This window comes from Sceloporus undulatus, chromosome 3 (assembly GCF_019175285.1).
Source record: "Sceloporus undulatus isolate JIND9_A2432 ecotype Alabama chromosome 3, SceUnd_v1.1, whole genome shotgun sequence".
Taxonomy (NCBI): Eukaryota; Metazoa; Chordata; class Lepidosauria; order Squamata; family Phrynosomatidae; genus Sceloporus; species Sceloporus undulatus.
Genome location: NC_056524.1, coordinates 215288568 through 215309518, shown reverse-complemented (window position 1 = coordinate 215309518; position 20951 = coordinate 215288568). Strand labels below are relative to the sequence as shown.

The 20951-nt window shown below is 39.5% G+C and overlaps 1 protein-coding gene across 3 annotated transcripts in view; it reads right to left on the bottom strand.

Annotated features, from left to right (window-relative positions):
* Positions 1-300: 300 nt before the first annotated feature.
* ARHGEF4 (Rho guanine nucleotide exchange factor 4) overlaps positions 301-20951 on the bottom strand; it is a 242020-nt gene continuing 221369 nt past the window's right edge. For all 3 annotated transcript variants that reach the window (XM_042457315.1, XM_042457316.1, XM_042457317.1), the window contains 9 exons: positions 19871-20050; positions 16184-16378; positions 14945-15124; positions 13434-13666; positions 12422-12551; positions 11842-11973; positions 6156-6399; positions 3666-3743; positions 301-1257 (listed from right to left, as the gene is read on the bottom strand). In XM_042457315.1, the coding sequence (XP_042313249.1) occupies positions 1100-1257; positions 3666-3743; positions 6156-6399; positions 11842-11973; positions 12422-12551; positions 13434-13666; positions 14945-15124; positions 16184-16378; positions 19871-20050 (1530 nt within the window). In that variant the 3' untranslated portion in view covers positions 301-1099. The remainder of the gene's footprint in view (positions 1258-3665; positions 3744-6155; positions 6400-11841; positions 11974-12421; positions 12552-13433; positions 13667-14944; positions 15125-16183; positions 16379-19870; positions 20051-20951) is intronic.

Sequence of the window (20951 nt, the reverse complement as noted above, 5' to 3'; positions counted from 1 at the left end):
CTCAGTTTTCAAGTGTCAGTGTCTTAAGCACACCCACTTTTACAAATTTGGGACTTTGTTTCCCTGTCTTCAAGAAAGCAACCTCCATCTCCCCTGAAGACTACTGCATGGGCAACATAGTTTCCAGGTAATACTGATTTGCTTGTAAGTGCCTGGTAAATCTGAAACTCATATTTTAACTTATCTACAGCTCTTTATCTTTAGGAATATAGGCTTACAAACGTGGATCTTTTTTCTTTAGTGGAAAAAAAATAGACAAAACAGGCATCAAGTTAACATCTGACAAGACAGATTACAAACTCTTACAAAATACAGTTATCTGCACTTTTACCATAAATAAACATTTAAAAAACATTGACAAAAAATTCATTGGCCTGGAATTATGGCAAAGTGTTGCTAGAAAGAAAGAAAATAATAATTCAAAGTGAATTTAGGCACATTTCCCCCTCCCCCACGATGTACAACAACTCGGGTAAATTGCAACAGTCTTGGTTGTTAGTCATGCTTCAGTTTTGTCAGTTATTTTCTTGTTCCTTCTCAGTAGTTTTCTTTTAGCTAAAGTAGGTTGAAAGGTGCCTCTTTGTGAACACTCAGTTGGTTTCAGGATTTCTGTGAAAAAGGGTGAGGAATAGGAGTCCATTGCTCCAGACAAAAGTCTAACAGCAGCAACACTAAACAGCTGCTCAGAGCAAAGGCCAAGCAATTGCCACATCCACTTGCCTTCTTGGTCTAGCAGCCTTATTGGAACTGACTGGGAATCACATTCCGGGTTGGGGGAGCAGTCCAAAAGGAAAGCAATAAAATGAAGAAGTTCAAGAAAAATAAAAGGGGTGGGTAGAGACTTCTAACTCTCTGGATTTCTCTTGGGTACTCAGTGAGCTGGATGCAGGTTCAGATCACTTTCACATACATAGAAACGCACATGTGACAATGTCATAATACTTTTCAACTCTTTCAGTCTGGCCAAAAGGAGTAAGGAGAGGGAAAATGCTATCCCTCTGAAAGACAGGAGAGGGAGCCAGTGCTTAGTTTTGCAGGATTTGATGCATAAAGTGCTTTCTCAGAAGATATTTCAGGCACAAGATTGGATTGCTTCCCCTTATTTTCGAAAGGGTGCCAGCCTGCTGATGTTCTGCCAGAAGTTGGAAGGCTTGCGTTTGGGCTCTGCCAACATGAAGACTTGCTGCTGGGGAAGATTGGTAGGTAATGTGGGATGCTTTTGACGCATCAAAAAATCATAGTACGTCCTGGTGACCACTGTGGATAAAATAAGAGGACAAAATCTTACTTTGATGCCACTTGGATGTATTTAGCCTGTATCAGCTGCTGTAATCGATACTTAAAAAGGCTTTCTTTCTTTGGAAGGGTTCTACCTTGTCTTTTCAAGAACTAATGATGTCACAGAATTCACTCTGGGTTTTAATTTGAACTTTAAAGGGCCTATCCAAGTAGCTAAATCTACTTTGATTATAAGGCTCAGCACCATGGATATCTCCTTTACAATTCAGAGTAAAAACTGAAGCAGATTTACCATCCTATTCACACATCAGCCACTCCTGAAAGTTTTAAAGGAGCCATTATACCCGTCTTCTACCATATTTCATAATATTTTGTAGGGCACAGAAGAACAGATGAATGAGGATCTCTAATCTCAAGTCATATTCAGTATAATTTCTACATACACAAGTCATTCATGGGTGTGTGTTTTCTTTTGTGATGGTGCTAGTGAGAGCATATTGGCATGAGGTGTTGGTCACTGGCTTAGATGGTCAGGTTTACTGAGGTTGACTCTATCAGTATTTATTAACAATGACGGCTGCCTGGAACTGCAATGTCAGTGACATTCCCTCCCTCAATACTGATGGCTTGGGAGCAACTATGGAAAGAATGGGCCCAAGATATTTTGTTGCTTTAGCCATGCCTCTGCTCTCCACTCAAATCAACATATATAATTCCCAAAGCCAGTCAGGTTATTTTGGTACCTGTGGAAGAAAATCCCACATGACCCTCCTCCCATCACTAATAGCACAATAAATAACAATTTGTTACACTTTGCAAAATCTGCTGCCTGATGTTTAATGGTACAATCTGTTATCTATAATCTGTTATCTATATGCCCTGCTTGTAGGCTTTCCTGAAGCAAATCACTGCCCACCATGGGAAGCCAGATGATCATCTCAAAGGACCTTTGGACTAGTCAAGTAGGAAATTCTTCTTTTTCTGCTCCAATACATCTAGGTTATACAATAATATCAACAGATTACTATTGGCTACCTTATAAAATAGACTTGGATGGAATGGGAGACAGCAGAGACAGTATTTTGGGTCTGAATAGTCTTGAAGTGGATCTTGCCAACACATTTTATTAGAACTCAATCTATTCATTTCATTCTGAAAGCTCTATAATGGCATGCCTTGTAAAACAGAAAGATACTGGCATGCCAGAAAACAACCTTTTCCAGATCAGATTATACAATTACAGTACTAGAAAAAGCATAGTTTTTACAATACAGACCTGCCTGGCATGGCATGGCATGGCATGGCATGGCATGACAACCTAAATTTGTATGAATTAAAGCCTCCAATTTTGAATATGGAGAATGGAGTCTTTACCATAGTGCTTCTCACAAGGTGTAGCCCTGAACAGACTAATTGAAAAATGAGATTGTTTGCAAACATGGGGAGAGAAACATACATACTTAACAAAACATGCCGTCCTTTAAAATGGGTTTTAATTCATAAATTTCAGACTGATTAAATATGTCTCATCTTAGTTTATAAATGATAGCATTCTATTTCTACAGAAACCAGATTAACATCTGTTGCAATGTGCTGCAGATATTTGCTAAACTTCAAGAAAACACCAATCATTCTGTGATTGCTGTGCATCACAGAGCCTCAGAGGATTAGGAATAGTGCTTGCCACTGAAGTGCATGGATAAATGGTTAACCTGACATCCAACATGGGCCCTGGTTACTGCACAATAGTGCTGGTGGTTGGTGGTTGGCCGTTGCCCTTTGCAGAGACACAGTTACGATGTTCATGAGCATTTGTGAAACAATAATTGGGATTGAGCCTGGAAAGGCCAACTATGTTTCCTCTTAGTGTCCAAAAGCCTTTTACAGTCAGGAAACCTATACTGATATACAGTATACTTCTACGTGTGGGATTGCATTTTTTTATACTACAAGCCCTTTGTATCCACAGAGTCTGCATCTGTGGATTGAACCACCCACAGCTTGAAAATATCACACACACACACACACACACAATCCAAAAACCAAATTGATTTATATAAGGGACACTACTATGCCATAGTATATAATGGGACTTGAGGACTCACAGATTTTGGTATCCACAGGGACTCCTGGAAGGAATCCTCAGTAGTTACCAAGGACCCACTGTAAATACCTGTAAGCCACAAAGCAGAGCCAAATTATTCTACAAAGATTATCAGAGCTAAGAATGGATGTTCCTTCACCTCTAGCAGCAGGAGCCCTGCTGCAGCTAACTATAGAAATAGTTTGTGGCCTGTTCATGTTAAGTATTCAGGTTATGTAAGACCTGTTTATGTTAAGTATTGTTATGTTCATGTTGTTGTGCTAGGATATGAGGGCAGGGAAAGGAAATGAGAGAGATATCAAAGAAAACTATTCAAACTTGCCTTTTGGTTTTCCACTCTGGTTCTGTTTGCTGGCATTAAGCATGGCTTGTTTCTTCTGTACCTCAGTAATGGAAAAACCTTGAAGATGAAACAAAACTCATTAATGCAATTATGCTTTTGCATGGTACATCAGGAAAAGGCACAGTTCCATCATGCCTAGGCCCAAAAGCAACTGAATGGTCTTCCCTCCATCTCAAATACCATCGCCCCAGTTGTGGATAGAGAGAAGAAAAGTCAGTATCTGCCATCCCTTTTTCCTTTAGTGTAATTTCTTAATTAAATTGTAAGTATGAGGGCAGGGAACTAGGGTTTTTTGGTTGGTCTTTTACTTGTAAAACCCATATACAGTGATAGAGCTGTATAAATGACAACAACAACAGGCATACACAGTAACCTAGAAATCTCAGGAAAATCAACTTGAAAAACCTGATACATGCTACAATAATTACAATAATTATGCCAACAGTGTAATTCTAGACATACTTTTGGAAATTATCTGAGCTTGCACAAATTAGTTTTTTGAGCTACAATTCCCAGCATGTTCACTGGTCATGCACACTGGGATATTCCTGAGAGTTAAAGTCCAAAAAGGAGGACTTCTCCAAGCTCTGAAATTGTTCCTTTTTTCATGCAACATACTTCTAAATAAATATGCATGCATACACAGGATTGCTGCTCAAGTGTGACTACAGTTTTGGAACTGTCTTGGAGAAGCCTATAGTAATTCAATTTGGAACTCAAGCCTGAACAGGCAGTATTATCCACAATCAACCTGGCTGATCCTGTTGGTGGAAGCAGCCTAGGTCTGTATCGTGTGTCTCCTTGGAAGTCTTCTATTCCAAGTTGATGTTGCTTTGCTCCCTCAGTAGTAAAGTTATTAATCAGAACATATAGCTCATGCAGTCCTGCCCGAGGGATTTACAGTCTACATCTGACTGGAAAGGCTGGTGTAGGGTAAGGGTCAAGCATTAACAAACATGAAAGCTACAGGTAGGAATGCAGATAATAATAAAGGTGAGGCTGGAACAATAAAGTCCTAAGGCTCCTTACAAAATGCCAAAGGGCCCAAACAGACAGGCCAAAATAAAGCTGTTTCAAGTCACTTTGGAGGTAAACTGTTTAAATGCTGCATACATCCTAAGAGGTCAGAAGCTGCGCCAAAGCCACACTCCAGTTTTAAGGACTAGAACAGTTTTGGTGCAGCTTCTGGCCTCTTAAGATGTGTGTGTCATTTAAACAGCATACCTCCAAAGTGACCCGAAGCAGCTTTATTTTAGCCTGTCCGTTTGGGCCCAAAGTCATTAGAGCACAAACTTTTGCAGAATATAGCTCACCTACCTTACCTAGGATAACCAACAGTTGTAAACCTTACCTAGGATAACCAACAGTTGTAAACTGAAGCGGTATATAAATGAAGTTTGTTTGTTTGTTTGTTTCTGTGAATGACCAGTGTCAAGAATGTAATTGTCACTGTCAGTACATTTTGGAGATATATATATATATATATATATATATATATATAGTGTGTGCGTGTGCGTGCATTTGTGCATGTGCATGCTCACGCACATGTGTTTGTGTATGCATATATACATACATGCATGCCTGTGCATGCACACACACCCTACACATGACATTCTGGATAAGCATGCATCTCATGAAGTGGGACTATAACGAATGTTAAAATGCCAAAGAATTCTAGGTTGCTTTCACTACAGCAGGAAGGTAGCATCCCCTTTGGAGGTTCTTACAATGGTAAGGCTAAGAGTTGCGCAAGAAAAGCTTCTGGACTTTTCGAAAGGACATGAAGGAGGTAGCAGTATGGAAGACAGTTCCAGGAATGGGGCAGCATTGAAATTTATGGAGCTACCATGGGAGAAGGAAATGCAGTTGGCTCTCCACATTTGCGGATTTGATTATTCACGGGTTTGATTAATATGTTCTCTAGATCATCCAGAGAATTTGGGGGGAAGTTGACCATAGAGTTGCACTGGAAGATCTAGAGATTCCAAGAAAAAACACTACTCTAGACATTTGTAGGTCCTCCAGCATGATTCTCTGGTCAACCCTTGGCAGATGTTGACCACAGAGTTGTGCTGAAAACCTAGATTCCTAGAAATGTGATTTCTTGGGTTGAAAAAATAGTGTGGGGGGGTTTATTTGCAGTTTTCCCACTTTCGCAGGGGTCCTGTGCCCCTAATCAGTGAATGTAGATGTCCTACTGTAGAGGGAGTTACTACTGAGCTTCAGACAAACTCTTGCACAGCTGGCCTTATTATACCAGCCTTATTAGACCAGTGTATTGATAAGAACAGATATCTAAGATATACATCTGTGAACCTATGCATTATTTTATTTGCTACATCAAGAATGAAATGGGAGCATTTTGAAAGTGGATAAAGTGGAGTGACAGAGAAACTTCAGAGGAAGAGGTTCTGTCTGCATAACAGCTTTGCACAATCTCCAGTAAGAACCCTGTGGGTAGTTCCATACCAGTTTCCTGGTCAAGCTGAACCTGCTTCCTTTCATTTTCAAATGCCTTCAGCCAGCGCTGTTTCTGTTCTGGCTTTTTGGCGCAGAATAAGTGGACTTCTTCTGTGTCCCTACAGTACAATTTGAATGCATTTTTAACAGTGATATTGAAGTCCTTATCCTTCCCATCTTCCACATCCAGAATCTCCATGTGGTCCATGTTGATTCGACTCTTATAATACAAGATGTCACGTCGCAGGAGATCCTAGAAAAGTGAAAAAAACAGATTCTATCCCAATGTTTGGATATGGGATTATTCAGTGGAAAAAGACTCCTGTGTACAAAATAACAGACACTATTTTCCATTTGGAATTTCATCTTTGCATCTGAAAAGGATATGCATCAGGATTTATTTTCTTTTTGCCTGTGATTGAAAACAGTTCACAGGGACACAGTCTAACAAAGGGTGCAGGGAAGAAATACAAGGGAAATCTAATGTGAACCAAAAGAATGCTTATACCTAAATCTTCCTGACTGAGGACTAAATAAGATAAAGGAATGTTAAAATGAGTTGCTGCTGTCCTACATCACACCACCACATCTATTTTTTTTCTCCTCAGGCCGTTACTAGTGCAACAAGTAAAGTAATATTGTGCTGGAAAGAAGTGGTAGTTTTTAATTGCTCAGAGATATATATGCTGAGATTGCACTCATTAAAGAGCTAGCAATAGTTGCATCAACATTTCTTCTCAGTCTTTCAATACTGAAGTTAAGAGTATGTTTCAAGATATTACATAACAAAGTGATCTCATTGAAGTTCAAGAACCCATGATGTGTATGCACTCTTCAGAAGTGGTATAATTTCCAGTCCTGGAAACTTGGGCTCCTTTGCATACAAGAAATGTTTTACTGAAAGCATTTTGGCTCAAAAAAGCTCAAAATACATTGTCTATGTAGAAATGTGCCTTGTTTGGTAAAATATGAGATGCAATACAATTTTAGCAGGGTTTATCAAGATCAGCAACTCTCAAAATGCCCCACTCCAACATCTCTTCATATTGTAAGATGATCTATATTGTAAGAAGATGTACTAGTGATAGGTTCTCCTGGTCCAGGAATGGCGGTGGTTCCACCTGTCCTGAACGGGGTCACGCTCCCTGTGAAGGACTCCGTGCGCAGTCTGGGGGTGCTTCTTGACTCGTCGCTACACCTGACTGCTCAGGTGAATGCGACGGTCAAGAGCACCTGTTATCAGCTTCGGCTGATTCGCCAGCTGCGCCCATACCTGGCCCAGAGGGACCTAGAAACTGTTGTACATGCTCTGGTAACTTCGAGACTGGATTTCTGCAATGTACTCTACATGGGGCAACCCTTATACCAAACTCGGAAGCTACAAATGGTGCAGAACATGGCAGCCCGGCTGGTCACTGGCGCTCCCAGGACCAGCCATATAACACCGGTTCTAAAAGACCTCCATTGGCTGCCCATTCGCTTCCGAGCTCAATATAAGGCGTTGGTTATTACCTATAAAGCCCTAAATGGCTTGGGCCCAGGATACCTAAGGGACCGCCTCTCCCCGTACATTCCGCCTCGCACCCTCAGAACGTCTGGGCAGCAACTACTGAAGGTGCCTGGGGCCAGGTTAGCCTCCACCACGCGGAGGACATTTTCCACGGCTGCCCCAGCCCTTTGGAATAAGCTGCCCACTGAGCTCCGCTCATCTACCACCCTGGCCCAATTTAAGACGGATCTCAAAACCTTCCTATTCCAGCAGGCATTCCCCGATTAAATATCCTGTGGGCCTCCCTCCTCTTCCGTGGCCATGAGGTTGGGCTATTATTATTATTATTATCTGATTGCTTATCTTTAACTGGATCTTTACATGGTCCTCTGTGCCTTCACACAAATGCATTTTGCACCTGTGCTGAAGCACAACCAGAATGTTCCACTGCTAAGTAACTTTTGTTGGGAAGCACACACTCCTCCTTGTGACCATGAATGCCCTAAACTGTCCAAGTCCCAAAATTGAATCGGTTCCACAATGAGGAACTGATGATCTCACAGTGGTTAGAAAGCACCTGAGGAAAGAGTAGCTCTGGTAGGTTAGAGTATGCACGGTAGTTTAGGGCATAGTAGGTTTGCCATAATTGTCCACTATTACCAGGGACAAAATGTGGAACAAATTCAAGACCAAACTGTAGGACAACTGCAGGACAAAACTCAGCCCAAAATGTAGGACATTTAAGAAAAACGGAGGACCTTAAATGTCCTACATTTTGGGCTGAGTTTTGACCTGCAGTTGTCCTACAGTTTGGTCTCAAATTTGTCCTACATTTTATCCTTGGTAATAGTGGACAATTATGGCAACTCTAGTAGGGCATGCACAGGGACCAAAAGCTACTCTGCTCTAGAACATCATGGTTCTAAAACAGGCAGAAAAAGCATTTGTACAAGGCACAGAGACCATGAAGAAGACACGTAACTGAAACCAATGCAAATTTGTATGACAATAAAGCCTATTTTTTTTAAAAAAAAAGCAATGTGGTAAAGCATCCTTTTCACCCAAAAGGACTTTTATTTGCTTCATGACATACATCATGAAAGCCTTTACCAATGCAAGGGGAAGTGAAACTACTAATTGACATGGTTTTCATGGACATCCAAAGATGGCCTCAAATGTTTCTCTCTGTACCCTAAGTATCTTCAGTTTCTATCTATCTATAAGCTGAAAACAAATGTACTATTTTATGTGGTGGTAGGCCCTGACACTTCACAATCAGACATGTTTAGGGACTGTTTGTGTTTCATCTTTGTTTGTCACACAAAAGGCATTTCTGTTCATGGACACTGCAATTCTGGTGGCAGCAGTAGGAAATCTGCCTTATAGAAAGCTGTAATGAGTTGGTGCAGACATGGCAGAAGAGAAGGAGAAGCAATGGGTTTCCTTCCCCTCACTTTTGATGATACTGAAGCTCTGACACCACAGTAGCATGTACTGCTGATGTATCTGCAGTGGCTATGAATGAATTACAAGAATGATCCCCACCCCCCCACCCCACCCCCGCTCAAACTGTTCTCTCCAACTATGGACAGGGAGATCTGAAGCCTCTGAAGTGTGAACCCCAGGAAAGTTGTAGATCTGAAAAACTGTTTCTCCCTATGTGAACCTGCTATAATCTTAAGGACCCCCAGGGGAGAGTTTTCTCTGGGTTCTACCATCATTACAGGCCCTTCTGGTGAGAACACACAAAAAAAGTCATCATGGTGGCAGCTCTGAGACTGTGGAATTCCTTAGAATCATAGAATCATAGAATTTGCGCATGCGGTGAGGCTGGCCCCATCTCTCCTCTCCTTTCATTGCCAGGCAAAGGCCTTTTTATTCAAAATGGCATTTAACAATTAATTGGTTGCAGGAAATCTTTTTATAAGGGGTGCTGTTATGTTTTCAAATGATTTTATATTTTTCAAAATCTAACAGCGTTTTAAGATGATAACTCATTTAACTCTGTTTCAACTTTTTTATTGTTCAGTTATTAATTTTATCTTGTTTTAACCTATTTATTTATTTACAGTATTTATACCTCACCCTTCAGCCATAAAGGCTCTCAGAGCAGCTTACAATTATTAATATTTTTAATTAGACGGTTCCCTGCCCTCAGGTTTACAATCTAAAAAGACACGACACAAAAAGAGAAGGGAATGGTGGTGAGGAAGGGGTTCAAGTCCAGCAGTTCTTCTCTCCCTCTGAGGCCTGGACCAAGGCAGATGGACTGGAGGGAGGGCTTGCCTTCTTAATCTAGGCCAGGCCAGATGGAGCTGGGCCTGCATCTCTCCCTCCACGGACAGATGGCACCTGATGAACTGAAGGGAGGGCTCTGCTTCTTAGAAGGCACTTGGAAGCCAGAGGTCCAAGTAGCAATCTTATATTGGTACCAGAACTTCAGCTAAGGCAGATGGGCAGAGTGTATTTTTCAGTTCCACAAAACCCACAATGGTATTTGTTCATTTTGTGAAGTGTAAGTGCTATCACTGAAAAACTAGCTTTGCTGTGGAAAGCCTGCCTATTTGCTGTTTGACATTAGGTTGTTTCCATACTAATTAAGCATTGTTTTCCTATGTAGTTGAAAACAAGAACACCAGGTATTTGAGGCAAAGATACTTTGAATGTGCCTGGTGTTCATGTTTTCAGATACATACATAATCTGTATGGAGCTGCCATCAAATTTTATATTGTGTGTGTCAGGACATTGTTATTTACAAAATGTTATTATGCTCAACCATGTACCTTATGATGTCTGTCAGTGGTACCTTGGCAAATGTTGGCTGGCAGCTGGGAGCGTAATAACATAGCCTGGACACCTACATATTGCTTGGACTGGTTGGGAGTTGTGCCATTGATAAACAATGGTTAATCATTTGATGCTGCTCTGTCTTTGCATCACACAGACATATGGTAGTATAAAAATTCCATATGCAGAACTATGCTATGTTTCCCTTCTCACACCCCGATCCCCATCTCTTAGCTGCAAAAGCCCCCATTCCATGGCCATTTAGTGAGCAGCGGAGAGGACCCCTAGACATCTCAGCAGGTTATGTCAGTGTTCTGCATCTGGCTATAGGAATATAACCAGATGTTTCTCTGGTTCGCCCTGCCTTCCACCAGTCCCTAAGTGGCTGTGGTTGCGGCTCCAGTGGCTAGAAGGTGGGTTTGGGGAAGATTTTGGTCTATGTTCAAGGTCAGTAGTTCATTCTGACTTCCCAAGTAACCAAATAAGTGATTTACATTGGCATAGCTTGAACTTACACCATCATAACCCATCATAACAGGAAGCCAATCTTTACAGTCATAAATACCTCCAGATATGGTATGATATTAAATTGTGAGAGGGAGGTGTATCAAACTTCAGGGATGCAATTGAAATAACTGTTTTATGAGTTGATTATTTTTGTTAACACTTTTATATATCACCTTTCCCCAGAACGATAATGGTTCATAACAGCTATAATAATGGCCATTATCATGTGATACACAGAGTGCACAGTGAATGCTGTAATTGCATCAAGCTCTTAATTATAATTGTGTCAGAGGACTGGTTTTTTAAAAGAAACAGAAACGGATGCAGTGAGGCCCAACAAAGCTGTGGTAAGGATTAAGGTGCCTCCTATGATGCCTGCTTTCCCCTTATTTTACCTTTCTAGGTTGGCTTTGTAGGACTTCTGCTTAAGTGTGCATCTTAATGATTAACCTTAAAGATTACCTAAGCAGGTGAAAAAATGATTTGAGTTAACCTATCCATACAACCATAGAATTTGACCCAAGGTTTAGAACAAATGTGGGAGGCAATTCTGATGGATTTAATATGATAGCATTTTCAGCTGCCGTCTTTTATCTTACAAAAGCTGAATACATAACTTCCCTCCAACGCTGCAGGAAAGCAGTCCACAGCAGGGTTCTTTCAATGCCTGAGCAGAAAAGCACAGAAGGCCAGCATGGAACAAACTTCAGCTGCCTAGGCACATTTGCCCCTTCCATAATTTATACGAACAGTGATGCTTAGATTAAATGCTATCACTGTAACATGCAGAGGGATTCTTTATACAAAGACATGAGTGCAAAAACGTGAAAGAGCATTGGGAGTAAAGGCATAATTCTCATCATAAGAGTTCAAGCAAAGAGGCAGAGACTGTGGTCATTTGGTTAGCTTACCTTCTTGCAGCAGACAAGCTGATGATCAAAGAGGAAGAACATTCTTTGATGGCTCTTGGCTTGAGGTTGGGAAATTTTGGTTAATTCCCCAGAGTAAATGAGTTCAGAACTTTTGACAAGAACATCTTCACCCTGTGATCCACAACACATGGGACAAGTCAATTTTTGTCCAAAGCTGATGATAGGTAATATATTGTGGCTTATTGTGGAGGGGACAAATACATTTTTTAAAAAGAAAAAAAACCTCCCACCTTTGCACCCTCAGCTATTTCTCAATTGAAATTAAAATTCAAAAGATAGACAACCCAAGAAAGTTGCAATTTCTTGCTTATCACTCCACATGAACTTTTCATATATTCTTTTCTTTTATAACTTTGCATATGGGGGTGTCATAATTAAGCCTAGAAAAAGTCTGAAATAATTGAAAGAATACTGCACATATGTGAATATCCTTGACAACTTTTTTTAAAAAAAAATAAAAACAGCTAGCAACACTGTAAAAAAGATCTGTTTACCTCTAACAAACTACCCACACTAACATAAACTACTTATTCATGCTGAAATTCTTTAGTTGTTTTACCTCCCAGTCCTCTATTGAACTCTGCCACTGAGCAATTTTGTCTATGTTTTCCAAACGTCTCTTCCTCTCATTGATGAGCCTTGCTACGTTCTTCATGGCATTTAGAGCAGCTTCAACATCTTTAAAATCCCTAGATTTTGAAACAGATCATGAAACATGGCAATGCAAAGCAGCCAAAAGAATTAGACTTTTATTCCAAAGCATCAGTAATTTACAAGCAAATTGTGGATGGAAAAAAAATCAGATTTATTCCTGAATTAAAGGACATTTGGTGTAATTGTTCAGGTTTTAATGGTTTCCTCCATCTGTGGCATGGGGATAATATGGAACAGTTACAGCATGCAACTTATTTTGCTGATACTGAAAAAATACTCCATAAGTATAAGTAGTTGTGAAGAAAATTTTCACTACAGCTGTGCACCAGAGTGTACACAAGTACAGTTACTGGCAACAGCTGAAATTGCACTCCAGTACTTCTCTACCCTAGATCTGGAGTCATGCTAACATGGAATTCTCCCACACCACATTGCTATATTTCTTAAGTGCTTTTTAAATTTGCTAATGGGTATTTTAGTTTTAAATTGTTTGATTGTTTAATTATATTTCAATAATAATCTTTTGTATCTTTTATAATATTTTGTATCTATACTGCTTTTATTTGGTTAATATTTTCATAGCAAGCAGAAGAAGGTGGTGGTGGTCATGATGGTATTGATGATGAGGATGATGATGATAACTGGAAAGCCAGCTGGGACAAGGCTTCTATTATTGTTAGATGCTAACAGTGCAGCTCTATACATGCTTACTCAGATGTAAGTCTTAATGAATTCAGTAGGGCTGACTCCTAACTAAGTGGATGTAGGCTTGCTCCTTAAGATTTCAGACACTATCAGAAGGAAACAAAAAGCACACATGATAACCTGGCATATGGAGGAATGCTTACAAGAAGCATGAAAATCAATAAGGATCATTCAGTCTGATCCTTGAAACACACTCACACAGTTTTCCTTACCTATGTTGTGGATTGGTATATTTCAGCAGTTCTGCAAGCTGTAATGGATACTTGCAAATCTTCTGCACTGGAGTCAGGAGAAAGCCATCCAGAGAGATGTCAATCATCTTCTGAAGCAAGCGACATGCTTCAAAGAAATACACGTATTTACTCACTTTGGTGAGGCGGGAAAGCTCCATGCAAGCATTTGGATGGTTGTTACAGTATTCGGAATAGATCTGGAACTCATTTTGCTGAATTAAAAGACCAAATATTATATTAACTGACATTATATTTTTTAAAAAATGTCAATTTTTAAAACATATGAGTCATTCCAAGGTGCCTTATAAGATATAAGAACAGTTTAAATTTTAAAAACAATTTTAAATCTTTGCTTTACTTGGTAATTTAAAATGTCACAAAAAAGTTACTAGACATAATCTCAGGATAATCTACTTTCCCACACCATTTGAAAACAAAACAGTCAGTTTCAGTACTTTCCAGCAATTTTGAATTGTCACTTTACTTCATAAAGTTCACAGTAGTCTCAGTTATGACAAAGACTTGCCAAGGTCAACTCAGTTCCAGCAGAGACAATAATTTGATAATGGATTTTCAGCACTGAAATCCAACTCATTACCATTGACTCAGGAAATGATAAGAGACCCCAATAACAAACAACAATAACATGAATGAAGATCCAATGGTGTAAATCTTATGCTATCAGGAAACATGGCTAACCATTTGTTATAAACAAATGTGATGTCACCACAACTCATAGGACTGTGTTTAAATGGTCCATTGTTGTAAAAGACTACAACTGCTGTGCTACTGGCTGAAACTATTCTTTATATAATACAGCATAAAGATATCCTATTGGAGGAAGGATATCCGTAGCCATGAACAGCCTGCATCTTAGCACTCAAAAGATCCTCAGATCAAACATGGATACCAAAACTGGGCTTTCTGGATTTTATTGTAAACTGCTCTAAGATCTTCAAATATTACATGGGATATAAATACTCTAAATAAATAATTTTAAATCTTCACATGCACTCACATGTAATGGTTGGACACCTGAGTCTGCTATACCTGTAAGAAATAAATTTAACCATGGAGGTACAAGTTTCCCTTTGTAGTCTAGCAGCTGATGCCACACTAAAGCATGCAGTTCTCATGGCTAGTGATTATACTGTTCACTCTCTTTCACCCATGTAAATATTTACTTCCATGGAATCTTGCACTTAAATTATTTGCCCACACACCCAGGCAAGTGAAAAGTCAGACTCAAGCTGTCCTGTGAGATAGGTGCAAGCTAATACATTTGCTGTATTAATCTACTCATCTGCAAGGTCATACCACTGCAGAAAAGATTAGTACAGTGATAGCCTTTGCTAATGCTTATTTTTTTCTATAAAATCATGGAAAGTGTTTATTTACAAAAATAATGTCCAAAACATGCACATTTCAACACACCAAATATTATTTCCACATTTGCCACTATCCAAGTAGTCAACTGCCCCTCAACTTACGTATTCCAAGAAACAGGAGCCAACCTCACTCAAATGTGGATAATCTTTGTTGAACTTCTTCTCCAGTGCTTTAACAAATTTCTTCTGGCACTTGTAGATATCTTCAATATTCCCAAAGATTGTCTTCAGCTGCTCCTCTGTGAACATGTCTGCTCTTTTACGGCATTGTTTTATATAGCCCTAGTATGAAAAAGAAACAGTTTATGGTACAGGTTATTAAAAGTTATTTTAAAAAGTTATATATATAAAAAAAGAACTGCATTCTATTCATCCTTGGAAATACGGCTAAACAGGTTGATGGAAGAATCTGAAGGCACTAAACAAGGCCAAGCCGTCTTGTGAGGGTTTTATTGAAAGTATCACCAAATCTCTTCGCACATTTTGTTGCACCTCTGTCAAGAGAAAGAAAAAACTGTTTCCTGTTTCTATGTTCATTTGTTCAGCATTGAGGAAACCACTCTGCTTCAAAGTTATCCAAAATTAGAGGCAAAGTAAAAGCTATCAGTGAAATGAAGCTAAATTATTTTCGAGGTAACATTCAAAAGATGTAGTAGTTTGAGCATTAGACAATGACTCTGGAAATCAGGGTTCAAATGCCTATTGAGCCATGAAACCACTGAGTGACCATGGGCAAGTCATATCTGCAGATGCTGGCAATGGCAAACACCCTCTGAAGAATCTTGACAATAAAACCATGCCAATAGACTCATCTTAGGATTGCCATAATCTTTCTGCTTGTCAGAAACGACTTGAAGGCACACAACAACAACAACAATAACAAAATATTCTAAAGCAATACACTAGAACTGTGAGGAACTCTGTTGTGAAAAAGTGATCTGCTAGCATTTTATTGAGATCTGGATTTCTTAGAAGCAGATAAAACTGAACACATGGTGATAGAAACATCTGTACTCTAGTTCAATGCAAGCTTATTTTCTCTCCTGTCACCAGATGGCAATTGGGTAATGTGTTTCAGTGCTACATGAGAGAAAAAGCTACAATGGCAGAAAGCATAGCATTTATATGTCAAGACACAGAAACTCCCTGAGGAACATCTTGCTAAACAAGACCGTTTATACTGAAAAAATAGATCAGCAGTAGAATATTCATGCAGTAATGAATTCAACACAATTTTGGAGAATTACTAAAGAATCTCAGATTCCAAACATAAATGTGTTTTTTAAAAAAAAATGGCCCAGAAGCTCTTTGTATACCATGCATATCTGCATGTCATCATACCTCACAGATGTCCTTCAGGTGTTTGATGTAATCTCTTTCTGTGCTCAGGATTTCATTGATAACATTAGTTCTCATCTGATCCTTATTCGTATGTCCCATACCATAACGGTGGGCAGCGCTTCTTGAATCTTCTTCCCTACCATCTTCTAGCTTCAAAGGATAGTCCTCCATTGGTTCATCCTGGTTTACTCGAAGCTGTGTCAAGCAGAAAGATTTCCTTTACATAAAGCATGGCCAGATTATGTTGACTTCCATGTGTTGTCTCTGGATTTATTCATACATAAGAAGGGAGAAAGACTTTGGAGAATTCAAGAATTCCATCAAAAGTTGTTGTCAATGCTTATAATTCTTTGGCTTTTGCAACACAGAGCTGACCTCTTAATTATGACCTCCTGAATTCTGCTTCAGCTCAGATTTTAGTTAAAAGATGGCAATTCATTAATTTCTACAGAGCTGCACAATTTTTTTTCGCTGTCTCAGGTGAAGAGTAAAATGGTGCCCTGTTCTTTTCCACACAGAGAAGTAGCAATGCTAATATACAACTATTTAATTCTCACAACTGTGAGGTTTTGCAAAACAACAGCACTGTTTCCAGATAGCCGTTTGTGGTTTCTGTCCAAGATTGCTGTTTTCTACACAAAAACAACAGTCTTGAACAACAAAAACATATGCCCATTTTTGTGCAAGATCTTTTTTGTATAAGATTTTTGTTTTATAAAACTTCTACTTTTGTGTAATACTTTTGTTATGCAAGATATTTGTTGTGCAAGATTGCTGCTTGTGCACAAGGTTCTGTGTGTAAGGTTTCTATTGTGCAAGCTTGTTGTTTTTGTGTAGAAAACAGGAATCAAGGAAAAACTCACATGTGGCTAGGTATTTTGTTTTTGCACTAACTCCCAGATTTCTCTCTCTCTCTCTCTCTCTCTCACACACACACACACACACATTTCTGTGCAGAATAATCTCCTGAAAAACTTTGGGATGAATAACAGGTTTCACAACTGTTCAGATGAATTTGCTGCTTATGTTATAGATATAAGAAAACACTCAAGCATTCTTCACATAATTTTCCTCAATTAGATGGCAGAATAATAGAAAATATGAACTGTAACTTTATTACAGGGACAATATACTGTCACCCTTGAGATGAAAATAATCTTTTAAAGAGGGCCCCAAAATGTAAGCCTGCAATTGATTGCTTGTTTCAGAATGGCCACTGGATGGCAGTAGAACAAGAAAGAAAATCAGAATCATTCAATACATTATTGCTTGAGTGTTTAAAAAAAAAATTGAATCGAACACTCAGGCAATGCAACCCCAACAAAAAATGTGCTAGCTGTAGGAGATCTGGATTATGCACAAACCTCTATTTCTGGCAACAATCGCCATCTGCCAAGAAAAATGCTGTGCTGGTACTGCTGGCGGAACCCACTTTTGGCAGCTGATCACAGAGATCTGTCCACAGAGCAGACTCCAGCAGAATGGCTCTGCTGGCAAACATCTGCTGGCAGAAGAGTCAAAGGGGGTAGAGAAGAGCTAAGTTTTGCCAGATCCAAATCTCCTCCAGCCCAGACATAGAGCTACTGTACTAGAACAAGGTATAGTCTGGGTGAAGATAGTCTTAATCAATTTCCAACACGCCTAGGCTGGGAAGGGTCTGAATCCAGCACAGCTACAGCTAGCCTCTGGTCATCTTGGCCAGTTAGGATGGTGGCCTAAATCCACAACTAACTTCCTAGTGTCACCACAGGTAGATAAATCATAACCTTGAGATTCACCTTGTACAATTTTAGGGTGCATCTGCACTGACACCTCCCCCCATGTGTGAGAATGTACATATGTCCAATTCCTCCTCCCAGCCTCACACCAACATCTCTATGGAGAGCAGTACTGACACATGTGCAAATATCTGGATTTTCTACTCAAAACCAGGATAAATCCCCACTCCCCCCCTTGCAGATTAAAGCCCTGAGGCGGATTAAAATGCCCAGGTTCAGCCTCAGTTGCCCCATACATTGTTTGGACAGCTCGCAGTGAAAATTACGTGAGGCTGTTTTATTTGGCCCTAGAGATGTCAAAACAGTGCAATTTGCAAAACATATTCTTCGTCAGCCATTTTAGTACTATATATGATACAGTTATAACTTATTTAAGCAACTCACCTCACTGCTATAATACATGCAAACTATAGAACATAGGTTACCACAGACTTATAACAGTCTCCTGTATGTCTGCTCAAAGCAAGCCCCACTGAGTTCAATAGGACTTAGTGTGTGTAACAAGGATAGGAATGTTTTGAATTTTTAAAGTACTGTACAGCTCTCATCACTCTAACTAGCACTGCCAAAGGTGTGGGATCTTGGGAGCTGCTGTCCTCCACCCACAAAAAAATCCCCCAAACCAACAAATCTAAAAGGTCACAAATGACCATACAATTGCAGCCTAAATCTAGTAAACATTGTTAGAAGTGGATTCCTGACTCTAGTGACACTGACACTAGTGATCTAGAACATCTTTGTATAGCACCCAAAATCACATTTGTGAAGCTGGAGTCTAAGTCACCATTTAGGACACTTTACTGGAAGATCAACAGACCTGCCCCAATGTTTACTTAAGAATGTATTAAGTATAGGAACTAGCCAGTTGGACCACTGATGAGCATTTTATCCTGGAACTCACATAAATGTTCCAAGTATGTAAGAAATGCATTGCACATGAGTATCCAAAAGGGATTTGGTTTATGTTAATTAAGTGTTAACTATGCTATATTATACCCCTGATATTGAAAGAGGGTTGAAAAGGCAAACATGATTTCAAGCTAAATTTAAAATCTCCTTTCCTGCTAGCAAACAATGTTAATCTACTGAATGCAATTCCTAATCCAGAAATATTCCTAAAAACCAAGGTAATAAAATTAAGAAATACTGGTGCAACTCTGCTAATTTAACAGAAATTGATCTGAAAATCTTTTGTTAAAAAAAAAGGAAACACTCAGTTCAATGTGGAGAGCAGCAATAGCTCCTGATTAAGATTGCTCAGGTGTCATATAACTCTTGTTTTTCCAACCCTCAGAAGTGTTTGTTCCATTCACCCATGAAAAACATGCTGAATCTTCTGTCTGCCTCTGTTCTTCCCTTGCCCCAGGGTTGCTTCCGCACTTCTTGCTCTCCAACTCAAAGCCGAGCAAAAATAAAAAGAATATGAATGATATATTAACTGTGTAATTCTCTCCATATGTACTCGGAAGCAAGCTCTGTGGAGTTCAGCTGAGCTTATTATCAGGCAAGTGGGTACAGAACTACAGCCAACCCCTTCAATGCATTCACTGATACACACACTAATACTTGCTTAAATCAGGTTGATAGCTACTGCCCACATAAAGGGAATTTAAAGGCAGTGATACTACTTCTGTCTATGCCCTAGGTTGGAAAAATTACTCTTGTTGAATACAACTCCCAAAATTGCTCAGCTACCATGGGGATATTTTGGGAGTTGTCCAAAAAAAATATTCTCAAGCTCTGCATAAGCAGATGTGACAGAATGCTAGAAAAAATATTATATATGTGTCTATTATATCAGTGTAGTTGCTGGAACCTCAGAAAACGTTTGTGTTCTCAACATGCCTCCTCCCTGCAAAAGACTTTGCTGTTAACAAAAGCATTTTTAACACAACAGATGGGCTCTTACCCGTACAAAGCTGGCTGGGAACCATCCTTCACTGTCCATGATCCTGCCCCACCACCACTCTTTATTAGTAGCATCCATTACTTCAATGACATCACCAGCCTTGAAGCCTAGCTCTTGATCATCCATGGTGACATGATCCCAGAGTGCTTCAGCGTACACCACACCACCATCACTGATGAGCTGGAAGAGAGAAAGCAAACATTTTCACAAACTATCTTTGGCAGGAGATCCAGCTCACCTGGCTATAGCCAACCTTTGTCCTCTAAGAACCATCTTGGAGAAAGGAGCTTGATATGTGGGGTGATCATGAACCGCATCAGTGTTTTTGGGACATTCTGAAATTTGAGCTGGGGATCGCATAAGGAGAAGGTCTTAAGAGTACATGAAAAACGTTACAGTCTCAGTGTATTTGCTCTCTGTTCAGGATACATTACAGTTTGCACAGACAGCTGAAGAGGTCTGCCTAGATGGTCAGATGTCTCATTGGGAGAAATCCAGGTGGAATTTTCAAGCCATATAAATGAAGTTCCATAGGTATCAAAAGCACTGTAGAATGCAACAGGTTATCACAGGAAGGTGTGTGTACTTGTGTCTGTGCACAAAACATCAAACACATGTATCTTTCCACAACATCATCAATTTCAAATGGGTTTGTGCTACAGAAGGACCTAATGGGCCACATGGTGGTGTAACATTTCTCCATAATATAATATTATTTGGAGCGTTCTTGCCTTCTGTACTGCACTATGAATCATCTGGGAAAAGTTCACATCCTACAATTATGATGTACAATGAATTAAAAGACACTTTGGATTTCAGAGTTCCACTGAGACAAGATAAAGGACACAGGTTGGAAAACGTTTTTTGGTTGTTGCTGTTTTGTTTTGTTTTTTGGAATGCAACTCTCAGCACCTTATCAGCTGGCATGCTAGAGGTTTTTGGTTGTTTTTTTTAAACTCTGGTAAGAGCCCAATCCAGCCCTTCTGAGCCTTGTGGGTTACAAATAAGCTATTATTATTATTATTATTATTATTATTATTATTATTATTATTATTATTATTATTATTATTATTATTATTAT